At 49.0% G+C, this 18849-nt stretch overlaps 1 protein-coding gene across 4 annotated transcripts in view; it reads right to left on the bottom strand.

Moving 5' to 3' along the window:
- Positions 1-18849, bottom strand: part of CA9 (carbonic anhydrase 9) — a 55019-nt gene that overhangs the window by 17591 nt on the left and 18579 nt on the right. For all 4 annotated transcript variants that reach the window (XM_038402947.2, XM_038402948.2, XM_043514651.1 and 1 more), the window contains exons 2-3: positions 10509-10538; positions 1211-1381 (exon numbers count right to left, since the gene is read on the bottom strand). In XM_038402947.2, coding sequence (XP_038258875.1) covers positions 1211-1381; positions 10509-10538 — 201 coding nt within the window. The remainder of the gene's footprint in view (positions 1-1210; positions 1382-10508; positions 10539-18849) is intronic.

The raw sequence follows: 18849 nt of genomic DNA, 5'->3' as shown, positions 1-18849 counted from the left end.
GCTGGGTGAGGCTGGGACTGAAGTAGCTGAAAGCTCCCCTAGGGTTGCCAACTTTCTAATTTCACAAAACTGAACACCCTAGCCCCGCCCCTTCCCCGAGGCCCTGCCTCCACACTCACTACATTCCCCTTCCCTCAGTAGCTCGCTCTCCCGCACCCTCACTCACTTTCACTGGGCTGGGGCAGGGGGTTGGGGTGTGGGAGAGGGTGACGGGCTCTGGCTGGGGTTGCGGATCTGGGGTGGGGTCGGGGATGAGTGGTTTGGGGTGCAGGAGGGGGATCAGGGCTGGGGCAATGGGTTGGGATGTGGGAGGGGGTGAGGGGCTCTTGCTTGGGGTGCAGGCTCTGGCATGGGGCCGGGGATGAGAGGTTTGGGGTGCAGGAGGGGGCTCTGGGTTTGGGAGGGCTCAGGGCTGGGCAGGGGGTTGCAGCTTAGGGCTGGGACTCAGGGCTTACCTCTGGTGGCTCCTGGTCAGTGGTACAGTGGGGGTCAGCAGGCTCCCTGCCTGTCCTGGCACCGTGCTACACCCCAGAAATGGCCAGCAGGTCCGGCTCCTAGGCAGGAGGCTCCACACACTGCTCTCACCCGCAGGCACCACTCCCCCAGCTCCCACTCGCCGTGGTTTCCAGCCAATGGGAGTGCGGAGCCGGTTCTCGGGGGGGGGCAACGCATGGAGCCCTATGGCCCCCCTGCCTAGGACCTGGACCTGCTGGTTGCTTTTGGGGCTCAGTGTGGTGCCAGGAGAGGTAGGGTCTAGCCTGCTTTAGCCCAGCAGCACTGCTAACTGGACTTTCAACGGCCCACTTGGTGGTGCTGACCAGAGCTGCCAAGGTCCCTTTTCGAACGGGCGTTCCCGTCAACAGTCGGACACCTGGCAACCCTAAGCTCCCCCAACAGCCAGCACTCCTGCCCCACTCCCTACAGTTCTTCCTGCTGGGAGAGGCTGGGGCTGGGTAGCCGGGAGCTACCCCCACAGCCAGTGCCCTGCGCCACTCCTTAGGGCGCCCCCTGTGGGGAGAGGCTGGGGCTGGAGTAGCTGTGAGCCCCACAGTGAGTGCTCCTGCCCCAGTCCACACAGCGCCCCCTGTTGGAAGAGGCCGGGACTAATCTATGGGAAATGTCTCAAAATATCCCGTCTCGTCTGAGCATCCTGTGAAGCAAGCTCCACGTCCTGTGAGCCCAGCACACACAACTCAGCCCCGTCACTGACCTGTGTGTCCATTGTTCATTAGGCTGAGCTGCTCACTGGGGTCCAGGTTGTAACCTGCCAGCACAACGGGCTGCAGCTCACGGCTGAAGATTGTAGAATTGGTGTCAATATTGATGGGAGACTGCATCTGCCCACCACAGTATGGGAACTCCAACTGCCACTGGGCCTTATCTGTGTGGGGAAAAGAGAGATGACTGGGTGAGCCTGCAGGATGAGGGAGCCTGCCTGGGAGGAGGAATTTGCAGGGGGACTCTGGGCCCACCAGCAGAGGCTGCAGCACTCACAGGATGGTGATGTCAGAGGTCTGAGCATACCAGGGGGCCTGTGGGGAGTGCAGCTGCAAACACTGTTCCCTCCTGACAAGCATGTGCCACAGGGATTGTGTTGGCCACTCAGTTGGCCTGGGTGCAGCGCAGTGTGTTTAGTCACACTCAGTCCGTCTCACTGGTGGCCACTTACCCCTGAATTTTACCCTGGAGTGGTGGTGGGGAGGGGGAATGGACAGTGCAAGCACCCTCTTGCTCCGCCTCGTGGTACCTGCCCTGAGCACAATGCATTGGGGGGCTGCTGCCCTGTGCTCTAGCTCCCTCCAGGTTTGCTCAGAAGCCTTTTCCGGCGCAGCACTGCAATGCTGCTTCCTGCCCAGACAGAAGCCGATGGCCAGGGCCTGCTCTGCCAGCAGACAGTGCTGGGCTCTGAAGCTGCTGGAATCTTGGTGCAGCTGTCACAGGACAGGGCTCTGTGCCCTGTGCACTGCCAGGAGCATCTATTTTAAGGAGCAGCTGGACAAACTGTGAGAAGACGAGTTACAGCCTGATTCTGGCAGGGAGAGACACGCTCCTGGCGCAGCTGTGCTGCTCCCTCTCTGCCACTAAGCAAACGCTTTGCTGCCCTGCCCTTCATGGCCCTTTCAGAGGCAGCCTGGCTGGCCAGCTCAGAGACATGAGGCAAAACTGCTAATGCAAGTCACATGGCAGGGGGAGAGACATGCAGCAGAGCTATGGCCATGAATGGAAACATGCTGGCGGCCCTGTGGGCAACAGGACTTCACTACACAGTGAGCAGCACCAGAAACTCAAAGGCGGCACCACAGAGAGCAAGTCCCATCTCGCCCATTTCCATGCAGCTGGACAACACAATGACCTGTGTCCATGTACACATGAAGCCTTTGTGTGTGCGCATGAGACTGAGACAGACAGAGCCATGTCTCTGTGTGCATCTACAGTGGCTGTGCCCGAAGACACATGTGTGCATGTGCATCTACGGGAGCTGTGCCCGAAGACACACGGGCCCGTGTGCATCTACAGTGGCTGTGCCCGAAGACACACATGCACATGTGCGTCTACGGGAGCTGTGCCCAAAGACACATGTACCCGTGTGCGTCTATGGGGGCTGTGCCTGAAAACACATGTGTGCGTGTGCATCACCACTTCTGGGGGACCCTTGGCCCGCATAGCTCCTCCCCAGGCACGTGTCTGCTTTAAGGCCCATTAGGCTGCGCTGTTCCTTATTCCTGTATTTTGAGTGCCTATAAAGGTTTCTGAGTTTCCCTGCCTGGACTCAGTGAATGGGCTCTTTTCCTTATTGGTAGACCCCTGCAAAGGGACGGGGATCCCACATCCCATATCCTGCTAGCGGGAGCAGGATATTTAAAAGTCCTGAGCAGGGCTCTAGCTGGAAACAGCGGTACTGGTGTGTCACAGCTGGCTCCTAATTACCCCAGGAGAGGTTTAAACTGGAACTTCTAAGAAGGAACAGGTTAGGCTGAGCATCTGGGGGACATTTCGGGTGAGCACTGGGGGAGGAGTAGAGAAGGGTGGCAAACACAGAGCACAATTCACGGTGCGTATTGCTAGGCAGAGTGGCTTAGAGTGAGCACCCGGGGAACTGTTCAGGGCACACACCTAGGAAGGTTTATGGTGAACACCAATGGCTTGGTTTAGGGTGAACACTCAAGGAGGAGCAATTAAGGGAAAATACCCAGGGATTAATTCAACGTGAGTGTGTGGGGAGCAGCACTTTAGGGTGAACACTGGACGAATGTTTTTTGAGTTTCAGAGTAGCAGCAGTGTTAGTCTGTATTGGCAAAAAAGAAAAGAAGTACTTGTGGCACTTTAGAGACTAACAAATTTATTTGAGCATAAGCTTTCGTGAGCTACAGCTCATTGGATGCATCCGATGAAGTGAGCTGTAGCTCACAAAAGCTTATGCTCAAATAAATTTGTTAGTCTCTAAGGTGCCACATGTATTCCTTTTCTTTTTTGAGTGAATCCCAGAGATGGAGCAATTTAGAGTGAACACTCACAGAACGATTTAGGGCAAGGACCAAGGGAGGAGCAGTGTAGGGCAAACAGTCAATGAACAGGTATGGCGAACATCCAGAGAGGAATAATGTAGGGTGAAACCATTGCGGAATCATTTAGGGGCCCACCTGAGAAGAGAGCTTTACAATGGACACCCAGGGAAGAGCATTAAGGGCAGAGCAGTTTGAGGTGGACACTTAGGGAGATGTTCAGCAGGAACACCCAGGGAACAGGATAGGATGAGCATGTAGGGAAGAGCCTGGGGTTTGTGTTAGGAGAATTTGAGAGCGAGTATCCAGGTAGGAAATATTTAGGGGGGCATGAGAGGGGACCGGTTCAGGCAGAGCACTCAGAGAGGTGCAGTTAGCGTGAGCACAGTGAAGAGTGGTAGGACGGACTCATGGGACAGCGTTTACATGTTTCTGCCCTACATGGAGTGAGCAGACCAGGGGACTGGTTTAGGATGAATATCCAGGGTATTCACAAGCTTGGGGTGTGGCAGCATGTCACAGCCTGTCGCTGTTTGCAGATAGCTCAGTACAACCCTAGTGGTATGAAGCAGGAGTAAAGCCACGCACCAGGGCGTTGGCCAACACGGCTCGGCGCTGCGCTGAACACGCCCTTAGTGCTAACAGGCTAACAGGATGGATGGAGACACAGGGATGCATTTAGCCTTCTTTGGGCTGGTGCACAATCCTGATATAAGAGGTCCTGGACCCCCACCTCCAGCCCATCGCTGGGCCTCAGGAGGGGCAGATCTGACCATTGGCAAGTCTGAGCCCTGGTTTACACTACGAGTTTAGGTTAAATTTAGCAGCATTAGATTGATTTAACCCCGCACCCATCCACACAACGAAGCCATTTTTGTCAACTTAAAGGGCTCTTAAAATCGATTTCTGTACTCCTCCCCGACGAGGGGATTAGCACTGAAATCGACGTCCCCTGGTCGAATTTGGGTTAGTGTGGATGCAATTAGGCAGTATTGGCCTCCGGGAGCTATGACTGATGACATGTAGCCAAAACTACCCGCGACAATGTTTTTGCCCCATCAGGCATTGAGAGTTTAACCCAGAATTCCTATGGGCGGCGGAGACTGCGGGAATTGTGGGATAGCTACCCACAGTGCAACGCTCTGAAAGTCAATGCTAGCCTCGATACTGTAGATGCACTCCGCCAACTTAATGTGCTTAGTGAGGATACACACAATCAACTGTATAAAATCGCTTTCTAAAAAATCGACTTCTATAAATTCGACCTAATTTCGTAGTGTAGACATACCCTGAGTGAGACCTTTCTATAGGGCCCAATTCATATTTTGGGCCTAATTCACCAGTTCCCTGCACCTTGTGTTGTCACTGACATCAGTGCAAAGTAAGTGTAAGGTGTCCCCACTCTGATTGCCCCACTCAGGCAAATGAGACACAAGTCTCAGGATAATGGTGACCTGGGCCTTGGTGTGAATGTGGGGAGGACAGCAGCTTGCATGGGGTGGGTGGAGAGAGAAGCAGGGAAACCAAGCATGGAAGGAAAAGAAGGAAGTGGAGGAGCCCGGCATGGTGGAATCAGGGGAGCCTGGAAGCTCAAAGAGCAAAGCAAAGGTCCTGTAGGCACAGCTGAGATTTCCAGTCCCAGCCCCAATTAAAGGCCCCAGGGGCGTGGGATGCCAGTGATGTGAGGAACTCTCTATCCAGCTGGGCTGTCCCTGCGGGCTGCAGAACAGCCCGTTCACCAGGCAGGTACAGGGTCAGGAGCCTGGCTTGTGCCCTGGGCCACCTCCCTATGGGCAGGGAACTGTACAGCCAGCCTCGCTGCAAAGCGGGGTGCATATGGCAGGGGGACACAGGACTGGTTAGTCAATACCCCATAAGAGAGGAGGTGCTTCTAAGCCAGGGGTCAATGTTCCAGCAGAGGCAGCAACCCTAGGTCTGCGTCAACATGAAACCCAGCTCTCCCAATGATCCCCAGGGGTGAGGGGGTGTGAAGTCCAGCTCAGTGAGTGAATGAACTTTTTAGCCTGTGGGAACACAGAACAGATGTGCAGGATGGGGCCCAACAATGGCTTCCGACAGGGTCATTCTCTTTTATTTGAATCTGAGCAGCTCCCACCTCTCCCTGGGCCTGTCAGGCCCCAGAAATGCTTGTTTCAGAGTAGCAGCTGTGTTAGTCTGTATTTGCAAAAAGAAAAGGAGTACTTGTGGCACCTTAGAGACTAACAAATTTATTTGAGCATAAGCTTTCGTGAGCTACAGCTCACTTCATCGGATGCATTTGGTGGAAAATACAGTGGGGAGATTTATATACACACACAGAGAACATGAAACAATGGGTTTTATCATACACACTCTAAGGAGAGTGATCACTTAAGATGAGCTATTACCAGCAGGTGGATTTCTGGAGATGGTATGCCTTGGATCCGCAGCGACGGCACGAAGTGTGGGTCTTATTGCGGCGCTTACCGAATGATGATGTTCCCTTAGTCATCTTCCTCCGGCCGCCAGCACCAAAGAGATTACCAGCAGGAAGTGGGGGGAAAGGAGGAAAACCTTTTATGGTGATAATCAAGGTGGGCCATACCACACAGACTATACTGACAGCTTGTGCCACACACTCTCAAAGAAACTGCGGAACCACCTGATCAACATCCTCTACAGCAAACAGAGAAAGATTAAGAATGAGCTCTCAAAACTGGATACTCTCATAAAGAACCAACCTTCCACACAAACTTCCTCGTGGCTGGATTTTACAAAAACTAGACAAGCCATTTACACCACACACTTTGCTTCTCTACAAAAGAAAAAGGACACTAAACTATCTAAACTACTACATGCCACAAGGGGCCACAACAGTGGTTCCCTTAACCCACCCAGCAATATTATTAATCTATCCAACTATACTCTAAGCCCAGCAGAAGAATCTGTCCTATCTCGGGGCATCTCCTTTTGCCCCTCCACCCCCATGAACATTATACAGTTCTGTGGTGACCTAGAATCCTATTTTCGACGTCTCCGACTCAAGGAATATTTCCAACACACCTCTGACCAACATATTAACCCCCAGAGACCTTCCTACCAACACTACAAAAAGAAGGATTCTGGGTGGACTCCTCCTGAAGGTCGAAACAACAGACTGGACTTCTACATAGAGTGCTTCCACCGACGTGCACGGGCTGAAACTGTGGAAAAGCAGCATCACTTGCCCCATAACCTCAGCCGCGCAGAACACAATGCCATCCGCAGCCTCAGAAACAACTCTGACATCATAATCAAAAAGGCTGACAAAGGAGGTGCTGTCGTCATCATGAATAGGTCGGAATATGAACTAGAGGCTACTAGGCAGCTCTCCAACACCACTTTCTACAAGCCATTACCCTCTGATCCCACTGAGGGTTACCAAAAGAAACTACACCATTTGTTCAAGAAACTCCCTGAAAAAGTACAAGAACAAATCCGCACAGACACACCCCTGGAGCCCCAACCTGGGGTATTCTATCTGCTACCCAAGATCCATAAACCTGGAAATCCTGGACGCCCCATCATCTCAGGCATTGGCACCCCGACAGCAGGATTGTCTGGCTATGTAGACTCCCTCCTCAGGCCCTACGCTACCAGCACTCCCAGCTATCTTCGAGACACCACTGACTTCCTGAGGAAACTACAAATCCATCGGTGATCTTCCTAAAAACACCATCCTAGCCACTATGGATGTAGAAGCCCTCTACACCGACATTCCACACAAAGATGGACTACAAGCCGTCAGGAACAGTATCCCTGATGACAGGTTTCAGAGTAGCAGCCGTGTTAGTCTGTATTCGCAAAAAGAAAAGGAGTACTTGTGGCACCTTAGAGACTAACAAATTTATTAGAGCATAAGCTTTCGTGAGCTACAGCTCACTTCATCGGATTCATTTGTTGGAAAAAACAGAGGAGAGATTTATATACACACACAGAGAACATGAAATAATGGGTTTATCATACACACTGTAAGGAGAGTGATCACTTAAGTTAAGCCATCACCAGCAGCAGGGGGGGGAAAGGAGGAAAACCTTTCATGGTGACAAGCAAGGTAGGCTAATTCCAGCAGTTAACAAGAATATCAGAGGAACAGTGGGGGGTGGGGTGGGGGGGAGAAATACCATGGGGAAATAGTTTTACTTTGTGTAATGACTCATCCATTCCCAGTCTCTATTCAAGCCTAAATTAATTGTATCCAGTTTGCAAATTAATTCCAATTCAGCAGTCTCTCCTTGGAGTCTGTTTTTGAAGCTTTTTTGTTGAAGTATAGCCACTCTTAGGTCTGTAATCGAGTGACCAGAGAGATTGAAGTGTTCTCCAACTGGTTTTTGAATGTTATAATTCTTGATGTCTGATTTGTGTCCATTCATTCTTTTACGTAGAGACTGTCCAGTTTGGCCAATGTACATGGCAGAGGGGCATTGCTGGCACATGATGGCATATATCACATTGGTAGATGCGCAGGTGAACGAGCCTCTGATAGTGTGGCTGATGTGATTAGGCCCTATGATGGTATCCCCTGAATAGATATGTGGACAGAGTTGGCATGGGCTTTGTTGCAAGGATAGGTTCCTGGGTTAGTGGTTCTGTTGTGTGGTGTGTGGTTGCTGGTGAGTATTTGCTTCAGATTGGGGGGCTGTCTGTAAGCAAGGACTGGCCTGTCTCCCAAGATCTGTGAGAGTGATGGGTCGTCCTTCAGGATAGGTTGTAGATCCTTGATGATGCGTTGGAGAGGTTTTAGTTGGGGGCTGAAGGTGATGGCTAGTGGCGTTCTGTTATTTTCTTTGTTGGGCCTGTCCTGTAGTAGATGACTTCTGGGTACTCTTCTGGCTCTGTCAATCTGTTTCTTCACTTCAGCAGGTGGGTATTGTAGTTGTAGGAATGCATGATAGAGATCTTGTAGGTGTTTGTCTCTGTCTGAGGGGTTGGAGCAAATGCGGTTATATCGTAGAGCTTGGCTGTAGACAATGGATCGAGTGGTATGATCTGGATGAAAGCTAGAGGCATGTAGGTAGGAATAGCGGTCAGTAGGTTTACGATATAGGGTGGTGGTTATGTGACCATCGCTTAGTATCCCTGATAATACCACGACTAACCTGGTGGCTGAACTTTGTGACTTTGTCCTCATCCATAACTATTTCACATTTGGGGACAATGTATACCTTCAAGTCAGCGGCACTGCGATGGGTACCCGCATGGCCCCAAAGTAGGCCAACATTTTTATGGCTGACTTAGAACAATGCTTCCTCAACTCTCGTCTCCTAATGCCCCTACTCTACTTGCGCTACATTGATGACATCTTCATCATCTGGACCCATGGAAAAGAAGCCCTTGAGGAATTCCACCATGATTTCAACAATTTCTATCCCACCATCAACCTCAGCCTGGGCCAGTCCACATAAGAGATCCACTTCCTGGACACTACGGTGCTAATAAGCAATGGTCACATAAACACCACCCTATATTGGAAACCTACTGACCACTATTCCTATCTACATGCCTCTAGCTTTCATCCAGATCACATCACACAATCCATTGTCTACAGCCAAGCTCTACGATATAACCACATTTGCTCCAACCCCTCAGACAGAGACAAACACCTACAAGATCTCTATCATGCATTCTTACAACTACAATACCCACCTGCTGAAGTGAAGAAACAGATTGACAGAGCCAGAAGAGTACCCAGAAGTCACCTACTACAGGACAGGCCCAACAAAGAAAATAACAGAACGCCACTAGCCATCACCTTCAGCCCCCAACTAAAACCTCTCCAACGCATCATCAAGGATCTACAACCTATCCTGAAGGACGACCCATCACTCTCCCAGATCTTGGGAGACAGGCCAGTCCTTGCTTACAGACAGCCCCCCAACCTGAAGCAAATACTCACCAGCAACCACACACCACACAACAGAACCACTAACCCAGGAACCTATCCTTGCAACAAAGCCGTTGCCAACTCTGTCCACATATCTATTCAGGGGACACCATCATAGGGCCTAATTGCATCAGCCACACTATCAGAGGCTCGTTCACCTGCGCATCTACCAATGTGATATATGCCATCATGTGCCAGCAATGCCCCTCTGCCATGTACATTGGCCAAACTGGAAAGTGTCTATGCAAAAGAATAAATGGACACAAATCAGACATCAAGAATTATAACATTCATAAACCAGTCGGAGAACACTTCAATCTCTCCGGTCACTCGATTACAGACCTGAGAGTGGCTATTCTTCAACAAAAAAACTTCAAAAACAAACTCCAACGAGAGACTGCTGAATTGGAATTAATTTGCAAACTGGATACAATTAACTTAGGCTTGAATAGAGACTGGGAGTGGATAGGTCATTATACAAAGTAAACTATTTCCCCAGGTTATTTCTCCCCCACACCCCCCACTGTTCCTCAGACATTCTTGTTAACTGCTGGAAATGGCCCACTTTGATTATCATCACAAAAGGTTTTCCTCCTCCCCCCCCCACTTCCTGCTGGTAATAGCTCATCTTAAGTGATCACTCTCCTTACAGTAAAAAGAAAAGGAGTACTTGTGGCACCTTAGAGACTAACAAATTTATTAGAGCATAAGCTTTTGTGAGCTACAGCTCACTTCATCGGATGCACTCCTTACAGTGTGTATGATAAAACCCATTGTTTCATGTTCTCTGTGTGTGTATATAAATCTCCCCACTGTATTTTCCACCGAATGCATCCGATGAAGTGAGCTGTAGCTCACGAAAGCTTATGCTCAAATAAATTTGTTAGTCTCTAAGGTGCCACAAGTCCTCCTTTTCTTTTTGAGAAATGCTTGTGAGCCCCTCCGGGGCTGGTACCAGACCCCCTCCCTGCTGCTGAACAGGGGCAGGGCAAGGCAGAGCATGGGAGTGAGCAAGGCAGCCCTGTAATAATTAACCCTAGCTGGCACGGGCCCAGGGCCTGCTGCGGGATATGAAAGGGTAAGAGTAACCATAGTGTATTTACCTGCATAACTCCAGTGACCGTGGTCAGGACCTTGAAAAGAAAAGAGAGAGAGAGAGAATGAGTGGAAGCATGAACTGGCAGTAAACAAACCAGTTCCAGACAGCCTTCCAATCCCCACCCAGCTGGACTGCCCCACACTTGCTCCCAGTTCCCTCCCAGTTTCTCACCCTTCCCCTCCTCTTACTCAGGCAGAAGCGGATTTACCATGAAACAAACAACGCAGTGGCACGGGGCCCCCAATGATAGGGTGTGACGTTATTGACATAATCTGGGCCTGTATAGATCATTGTTGCAATGAAGGTCCTGTAGTGGCACCAAATCTTGTATAAAGGGGGTCAAATAAGGTGTCTAAAAGAAGGTTACGGTTTGCTAGTTATGATTATGCTATCTGTGTGCATGTGTCATTTTTGTATTTAAAATTTAAGTATTGGCTCTATACTGTCTGTAGTTCAAACTTGTGCTATGCTTCTGGGGACACCCCAGCCAAGTTGGTGTCAGCTCTGCCTAGCCTGCTGGATGGCCCATTAAGGACCATCAGCTATACAACTGACCCATTAAGAGAAGGCAGACACGCCTTGTGACTCAGCAAGGTCTGCAGGGACCAGCCTATGGACAGAACTCTGAGGTTTTTCTAGGCCATGTGATGGACAGCTTGTCTTTGGGACAAAGAAAGAAAGACCACATGGCAAGAGACTATAAAAAGCTGCTGCAGCTCCTCCATCTTGTCTTCAATCCTGCTTCTTACCTCTGGAGGGACTTTGCTACACTGAAGCTTTGAATGAAGAACTGAAAGACCCATCCCAGCTGTGGATGTTCTCCAGAGACTTGATTTGAACCTGCAGTTTATTCTATCACTACTGCAAACCTGAACCAAGAACTTTGCCATTATTGTATGGAATTGATTCCATTGAACCAATTCTAGTTCTCATCTCTATCTTTTTCCTTTTATGAATAAACCTTTAGATTTTAGATTCTAAAGGATTGGCAACAGCGTGATTTGTGAGTAAGATCTGATTTGTATATTGACCTGGGTCTGGGGCAGAGATGGGCAAACTACAGCCCGCGGGCCATTTCCGGCCCACAAGACCGTCCTTGCCCTGCCCTTGAGCTCCTGGCCCCGGCTAGTCCCCGGCTCCTCCCCTGCTGTCCCCCTCCCCAGGAGCCTAAGCTCGCCCTACGGACAGTGCAGCTGGCTCCATCCGGGCAGTGGGACTGCGAGCTCCTGCTGCTCTGAGTGGTATGGTAAGGGGGCGGTGGCTGGGGGTGTTGGATATAGGGTAGGGGGTTCCTGGGGGGCAGTCAGGAGACAGGATTCGGGGTTAGTTGGTTGGGGCGGAGGTTTGGGGGGGTGGTCAGGGGATGAGGAACAAGGGAGGTTGGATAGGGCGTGGGAGTCCCGGGAGGGCCTGTCACGGGGTGGAGATGTGCCTACAGGTCAGGGGGACAGTCGGGGATAGGGAGAAGGGGGGGTTGGATGGGTCGAGGATTCTGAGGGGGGCAGTCAGGGGGTGGGAAGTGGGAGGTGGTGGATAGGGGGTAGGGGCAAGGCTGTTTGAGGGGCACAGCCTTCCCTACCCAGCCCTCGATACAGTTTCGCACTCCGATGTGGCCCTCAGGCCAAAAAGTGTGCCCACCCCTGGTCTGGGGCTTGGTCCTTTGGGATCGAGAGACCCTTTTATCTTTTACTGGGGTATTGGTTTTCATAACCATTCGTCCCCATAACGAGTGGCACTGGTGGTGATACTGGGAAACTGGAGTGTCTAAGGAAATTGCTTGGGTGACTTGTGGTTAGCCAGTGGGGTAAAACCAAAGTATGCTCTTTTTGGCTGGTTTGGTTTGCCTTAGAGATGGAAAAACCCCAGCCTTGGGCTGTAACTGCCCTGCTCTAAGCAATTTGTGCTGAATTGGCACTCTCAGTTGGGTCCGACCAAAGCCATCATCATTACACGGGGGGCCCCCAAAATGCAGGACAAATCTCATCTGACAACCAGCCCCCAAGTCCCAGCCGGTGGTGCAGCAGGGCTCAGGCAGGCAGGCTGCCTGTATTCTGTGGCCGGTAGACCTACGCCACTCCCGGAAGCGGCTGGCACATCTCTGCATGTCCCTAGCAGGGGGAGGCGACTCCACGCACTGTCCCTGCCCCAGGCTATGCATGGAGACCCACTGCCCCCCCAAGGGGCACAGAGACTTGCCAGCAGTAGCATAGCAGGGCTAAGTGTGGTGTTTAGATGCTTCTTGTAATTATTGGAACTGGGAGCACTAGTTGTTGGGAGTCTGAAAGGACAGGAAACAGGAAGGGGGGGTTGAGGAGGTGGAGTGAGAGCTATAGAGGGTGCAGCAGCAGCTTGGTAAAGAGGTTTCCACTTTGAAAATAAAGTCCTGTTGAAGTTTGTTAGTACCTTGCCTGGTTGCTACAACATTTTGGTGACGAGGATGGATCTTCTGCCTCTGAACCCACCTGCACCCTTTCTGCAAAGCCCAGGTGAGCCTCCAATTGCTTTTACTGCCCGGATCCATATGTTTGAGACTTATCTGCTTGCAATCAGTGCTACAGAGATTTCTGAAGTAAGAAAGTGTGCTCTGCTAATCCACTGCCTTGGAGCAGAAGGGCAGCGTATATTTTACACTTTTCCCCTTGCAGATGATAAATATGAGACTGCACTCACTGCATTAAAGAACTTTTTTGTGCCAAAAGTGAATGTAGTAGCTAATCGCTACAGATTTCGCCAGCGTGAGCAGAAAACAGGGGAGACTATAATGCAGTATATTGCTTCCCTGAGGAGTCTGATTGTAACTTGTGACTTTGGGAATATGGCAGATGAGATGATTAGAAACCAGCTCATTGAGAAAACAACCATGCTTTGTGTAAGAGAACGCTTACTTCTAGAACCACAACTTACACTAGAAAAAGCAATAACCATTGCTACTCAGATTGAGTCAGCTACAGCAGAAGCCAAAATAATGAGCATGGATACAAAAGGCACAGTCCAGGCTGTGATTCCTTTGCAGAAAAGTTCACTATCGCTGCAGACAAACAATTACAAGAGGAAAACTAATGAAAAACCACCAAATCAGCAAATTCAAAATACAGTAAAAGCATGTTTTCACTGTGGATCCCCACAACACCTTGCAAGCTACATAGGATGTCCGGCAAAAGTAGCTCAGTGCAATCATTGCAAAAAGATTGGACATTTTGCTAAAGTATGTCACAGCAGCCAGTTCAATCAACAGGTGCATGCAGTTACAATACCAGATGTTACTGTGCTGAGCATGGACAAAATCACTACTGCACATATTCCAGAACAAATAAAGTGCACTATACATGTTTCTGCCATACCCACAGGGAAACCACACCCTATTCAGCTAATGTTGGACACTGGCTCAGCAGTATCTATACTACCTGATTCCATTTATCTGCATTACTTTAAAGATGTGCCTCTTACTGAACCCAAACTTCACTTGGTGTGCTATTTGAAAAACCATATTCCAGTATGTGGCTGCCTGCCAACAACAGTTACTTTTGGTGATTGCTGTGTAACTGCAGAGTTCTACATTGTCCACAAAGGCACTCCTATCCTTGGCAGAGATTTATTGGTTGCTTTAAATCTCAGGGTAGTTAATGGATGAATTGATCTTCCTCAGCAAAGCACTCTTGCAGTACACACACCAGTTTCAGCTGGGACCCAACACCAGGTTGAGGAGAAACTTGGCTGTGCTTATGGCTTTCTGCATAAAGTTAAAATGTAGAATAATGAGATGCCTGTACGACAGAAGTTACGGCGCTTACCATTTTCAGTCAGGGAAGCTGTTTCAGAGGAACTTAGAAAACTTGTTCAAAAGGACATTATTGAAGAGATTGACTCCTCAGAATGGGTTTCACCTATAGTAGTGATGCAGAAGAAGGGTGGAGGCAGCCTTTGTATGGACTTACAGGAGCCAAATAAAGCTATTGTTATTGACAGCCATCCTCTTCCTCACATAGAAGAAGCATTTGCAGAACTCCATGGAGCAAAGATATTTTCTACTCTTGATTTGCAGAGCGCATACTACCAGGTTACGTTGCATGAAGATAGCAGAGACCTCACAGCATTTATTACACATGAGGGACTGTTAGGGGGCTTATTCCTTCACCCACTTACTTCCCTGGTCCTTCTCGCATGAACAGAGAGCGACAATACCCGAAGTCCAAAGGTGCAAACAATTCGATGTTTATTGGGGTGAACTTCCAGCAAGCATGATTCCAGTTTCCTTCCTTTGTGTCTCCCTTCCCAGCTCTGACACCACAGAGCCTTACACCTGTGTCCCTGTTCCCATTTCCCCCTTAGCAAAACATGATTCCAATTTCCCCACCCCCATTCCCTGTTCCCATTTCCCTCCCCACACACCCACTCACTTCCTGATTGACTGCAGACTATATAGTAAAACTTGAGTTCTGCTTAGCTGTACCTTAACCAATCTTTTTACTGAAATTTAACTAACCAATCCTAACATATTGTAACATGATTATGTAACCAATTATATCCCACCATCTTAATTAGTTTACACCCAGCAAAATTAATTATACAACAGACAGAAACAATCACAGAACCAGACAGAGATTATACAGACAAACAATGGTAAAGTGGGAACTATAATAACAAAACAATACAGAAGTGAGGATTTCACATCCCAGCTATTGGTAAGTGAGTTCTTGCCAGACAGGATGCTATCAAACTAAGTTTCCTTTTACATCTTCTAGGCACTTCCCTTTCTCTGGAGGTGATAGACACTATCAGGACAGGATTGTATCCTAACGGCCCCATAGCACCTTCTTTCAATGGGACTAGTTTGGAATGTGAGGAGGTGACCGGTCGCTTCCCGGCTTATGGCTGCCCCTGCTGCTTAGCCAAAGGCCTTGGCCTAAGAACAGGGCCTCAGACTGTCACAGTGAGACGAGGCCCTTACACCGGCAGACAGTGATTTTGATTCTTTTATACCTCTACAACTAGCCAAGTGATAGGAATACACCTAAAATTCTTAGAGTACAGGCCTTTACAGACAGGCCTGAGTAGCTATATCCTAACAGGGACTATTTCATTTTAAAGGTGTTCCATATGGTCTTGCATCGGCCCCAAGTGCCTTCTAAAAAATGATCACAGGTTTCAGAGTAGCAGCCGTGTTAATCTGTATTCGCAAAAAGAAAAGGAGTACTTGTGGCACCTTAGAGACTAAGGTGCCACAAGTACTCCTTTTCTTTTTGCTAAAAAATGATGTAATTGATTCTGAAGAATCAACATGGAGTTCAGTGCTATCTGGATGATATTATCGTGTTTGGAAATACTTCTGAGGAGCATGACAATAACCTGCAGTCTGTACTAAACTGCATCAGCAAAGCAGGCCTCAAGCTCAATAGGTCCAAATGCAAATTTAGACAAACTGAACTCTCCTTTCTGGGGCATACAATTTCACAGGCTGGACTAAAATCCTGTGTCACTTGCCAAATGCATGATAAGAAAGCAGTGACATGTACCCCTCCATTACAGACTGTTCCTCTTCCTGAATCTGCATGGGAAAAAATGGCAATTGATATTGTAGGACCCTTTGATACTGCTCTAAGTGACTGCCGTTATGCCATCACTTTAATAGACTATTTCAGTAAATGGCCTGAGGTAGTGTTTACATCGCAAATCTTTTCTGCTACAGTAATTAAGTTCCTCTCTTCAGTTTTTAGCAGGGAAGGTAACCCCAAAGAACTGGTTTCAGATAATGGTAGTCAATTTACTTCCCTGGAGTTTGAAACTTTTCTCGCAGAGAGGAACATTTTACACGGAAGGTCATCCCTATATTACCCTCAAGCCAGTGGGTAAATCCAATGGTTTAACAGAAGTTTGAAAGAGAGTTTGTAAACGGCTAAACTGGAAGGGCAATTGTGGATAACTTTCACTACTGATTTCTTGCAAGCATACCGGGCTACGCGGCATGCCACCACGCAAAGATCGCCCACGGAGTTACTGCATGGGAAACAGATGAATACTAAACTGAAAGTTGCTGGATCGTTAAAAGCACAACCTGATGCCCCAACCGAGGATGATGTGAAAAAAAAGGTTGAACAGAACCAAGCAAAGTATAAGGCTTTCACAGACAAGCGGCGGGGTGCTAAGGAACCAAAGTTTGAGTGCGGTTCCTTTGTTAGAATACAAAAACCTGGAATTTTACGCAAAGGGGACCATAAATTCACAGCTCCTCTTAAAATCATAGAGAAGAAGGGACCTTACACCTATCGACTTTCTGATGGGCAGGTATGGAATGCGTCTTATCTTGCACCTGCCTATGCACCAAGAGGAGATTATGCCAACACCCAGTCTGCATTGGATAGCTTCACTGTAGTATCAACACAACAAGACATTGCCCTGGAACTGGGGCTTGAGAGACAGCCTGTCAGACCCAGACAACCATCTGTCTGGACTAGAGACTACGATACGTAGTATCTACAGTGTTTTCAGTGTAATATTTCTGCCAACAGTATAGTGTCTTGTTTCATATTTGTTCCTGTGGTTAGAAGAACAATGTTTATTTTAAATTGGGAGAGTTTCTTAAGAGAGGAGGGAATGTGGTGTTTAGATGTTGCTTATAATTATTAGAACTGGGAGCGCTGGCTGTTGGGAGTCTGAAAGGACAGGGGGGAAGTTGAGGAGGCAGAGTGAGAGTTACTGAGCATGCAGCAGCAGCTTGGTAAAGAGGTTTCCACTTTAAAAATAAAGTCCTGTTGAAGTTTATTAGTACCTTGCCTGGTTGCTACAACACTAAGGCAACTCCCTGACCACTCTGCCTCCCTCCCTCCACGCCGCTCTTGGAAGCAGATCTGCAGCCCCTGGGGTGTGTGTGTGTGTCTCTGTGCATTGCCCCCCCCCCGACCACCAACTCCACAGCTCCCATTGGCCAGGAAGTGTGGCACCTGTGGGCAGTAGCACGCAGAGACCCCCCTAAGACATCCCCATTTAGGAGCCACTGCCAGAGGGGTGTGCTGATCACTTTGGGAGCCGCGCCGCCCAAGGTAAACGCCACCCCCTGACTGCTCCTGCACCCCAACCCCCTGCCCCAGCCCATAACCCACACCCTGCTCCTAAACTTTCTCGCAGAGCTTGCACCCCTCACCCCCGCCCATACCCCAACCCACTGCCCTAGCCCAAAGCCTGCACCAAGCACCCAAACTGCCTCCCAGAGCCTGACCCCTGCACCCCTACTTCTTCTGGGTCAGTGCTCTCAAAGAGTAAGGCCTGAAGACATTTAGCTTAGCAGGAAGGCTACACTTTTCCCTACATTCCTAATGAGATGAAGAAATTCCAGACCATGTGCTCATGGGGCATATAAACAGGGGAGTAGGGAGGAGGCTAGGCAGGTGGTTTTACCTCTCTATATTTACAGCATTGGCAAGACCAACATTGGAATACTGTGGTGAATTCTGGTGTCCACATTATTAAAAAGCTGTTGATAAATTATAGAGGGTGCAGAGTAGAGCCTCAAAAATTATGTGAGGGCTGAAAAATGCTTTAGACTGAAAGAGTTAAGGCACTCCATCTCTTTAGCTTATCAAAAGGAAGACAGAGATGATCTGATTACAGCCTACAAGGATCTTCCTAGGGAGAAAATACCTGGTACTAAGGGGCTCTTCAACCTAGCAGGAAAGGCAAAACAAGAACCAATGGCTACAAGGTAAAACCAGACAAAATCAAATTAGAAATAAGGCACAATTTGTAACAGTGCTTAAGCACCAGAACAAACTCCCAGAGTGGATTCTCCACCTCTTGTCTTCACATTAAGACAGGTACCTTTCTGGAAAAGCTTTACTCGAATACATGCGATTGGGCTCAATACAGGGGTAATTGGATGAACGTCTCTGGCCTGTGGTATATAAGAGGTCGGATTAGATGATCTAATGTTCCCAACAGGCCTTAAGATCTATGAGTTGCTTGCTGCAAGGGAGCCTGTCTGGAGCACCGTACTGCCCCAGAGACACGCTCAGTGCTCACAGGTACTGAGCTGCCCCAAAGAGCTCAAGAGAAATGAGTGAGCCTGAGAAACACAATGCAGGGAGGAGGGGAGCAGGACTAAGACTGTAGAGTTACCTAGGCCTGCTACAAGATAATCATTCTCAGCTCTCCCCACTGGCTCTTCTGCTTAGCCCTGAGCCATTGGCACTTTCCCTTAGGCCTTGGAGCAGAGCTGGATCTTAAGGAGGAGCAGTAGGTGCCTTACGGCTTAGCTCCAGGAGAGGTAGGGTTGCCAATTTTGGTTAGACATATTCCTGGAGGTTTCATCTCATGACATAATCTTTAATGAAACATTAATTTTTAATTCCTGG

Source organism: Dermochelys coriacea, chromosome 5 (assembly GCF_009764565.3).
Source record: "Dermochelys coriacea isolate rDerCor1 chromosome 5, rDerCor1.pri.v4, whole genome shotgun sequence".
Taxonomy (NCBI): Eukaryota; Metazoa; Chordata; order Testudines; family Dermochelyidae; genus Dermochelys; species Dermochelys coriacea.
Note: the sequence above shows the minus strand (reverse complement) of the source record. Positions and strands in the feature narration are given on the sequence as shown.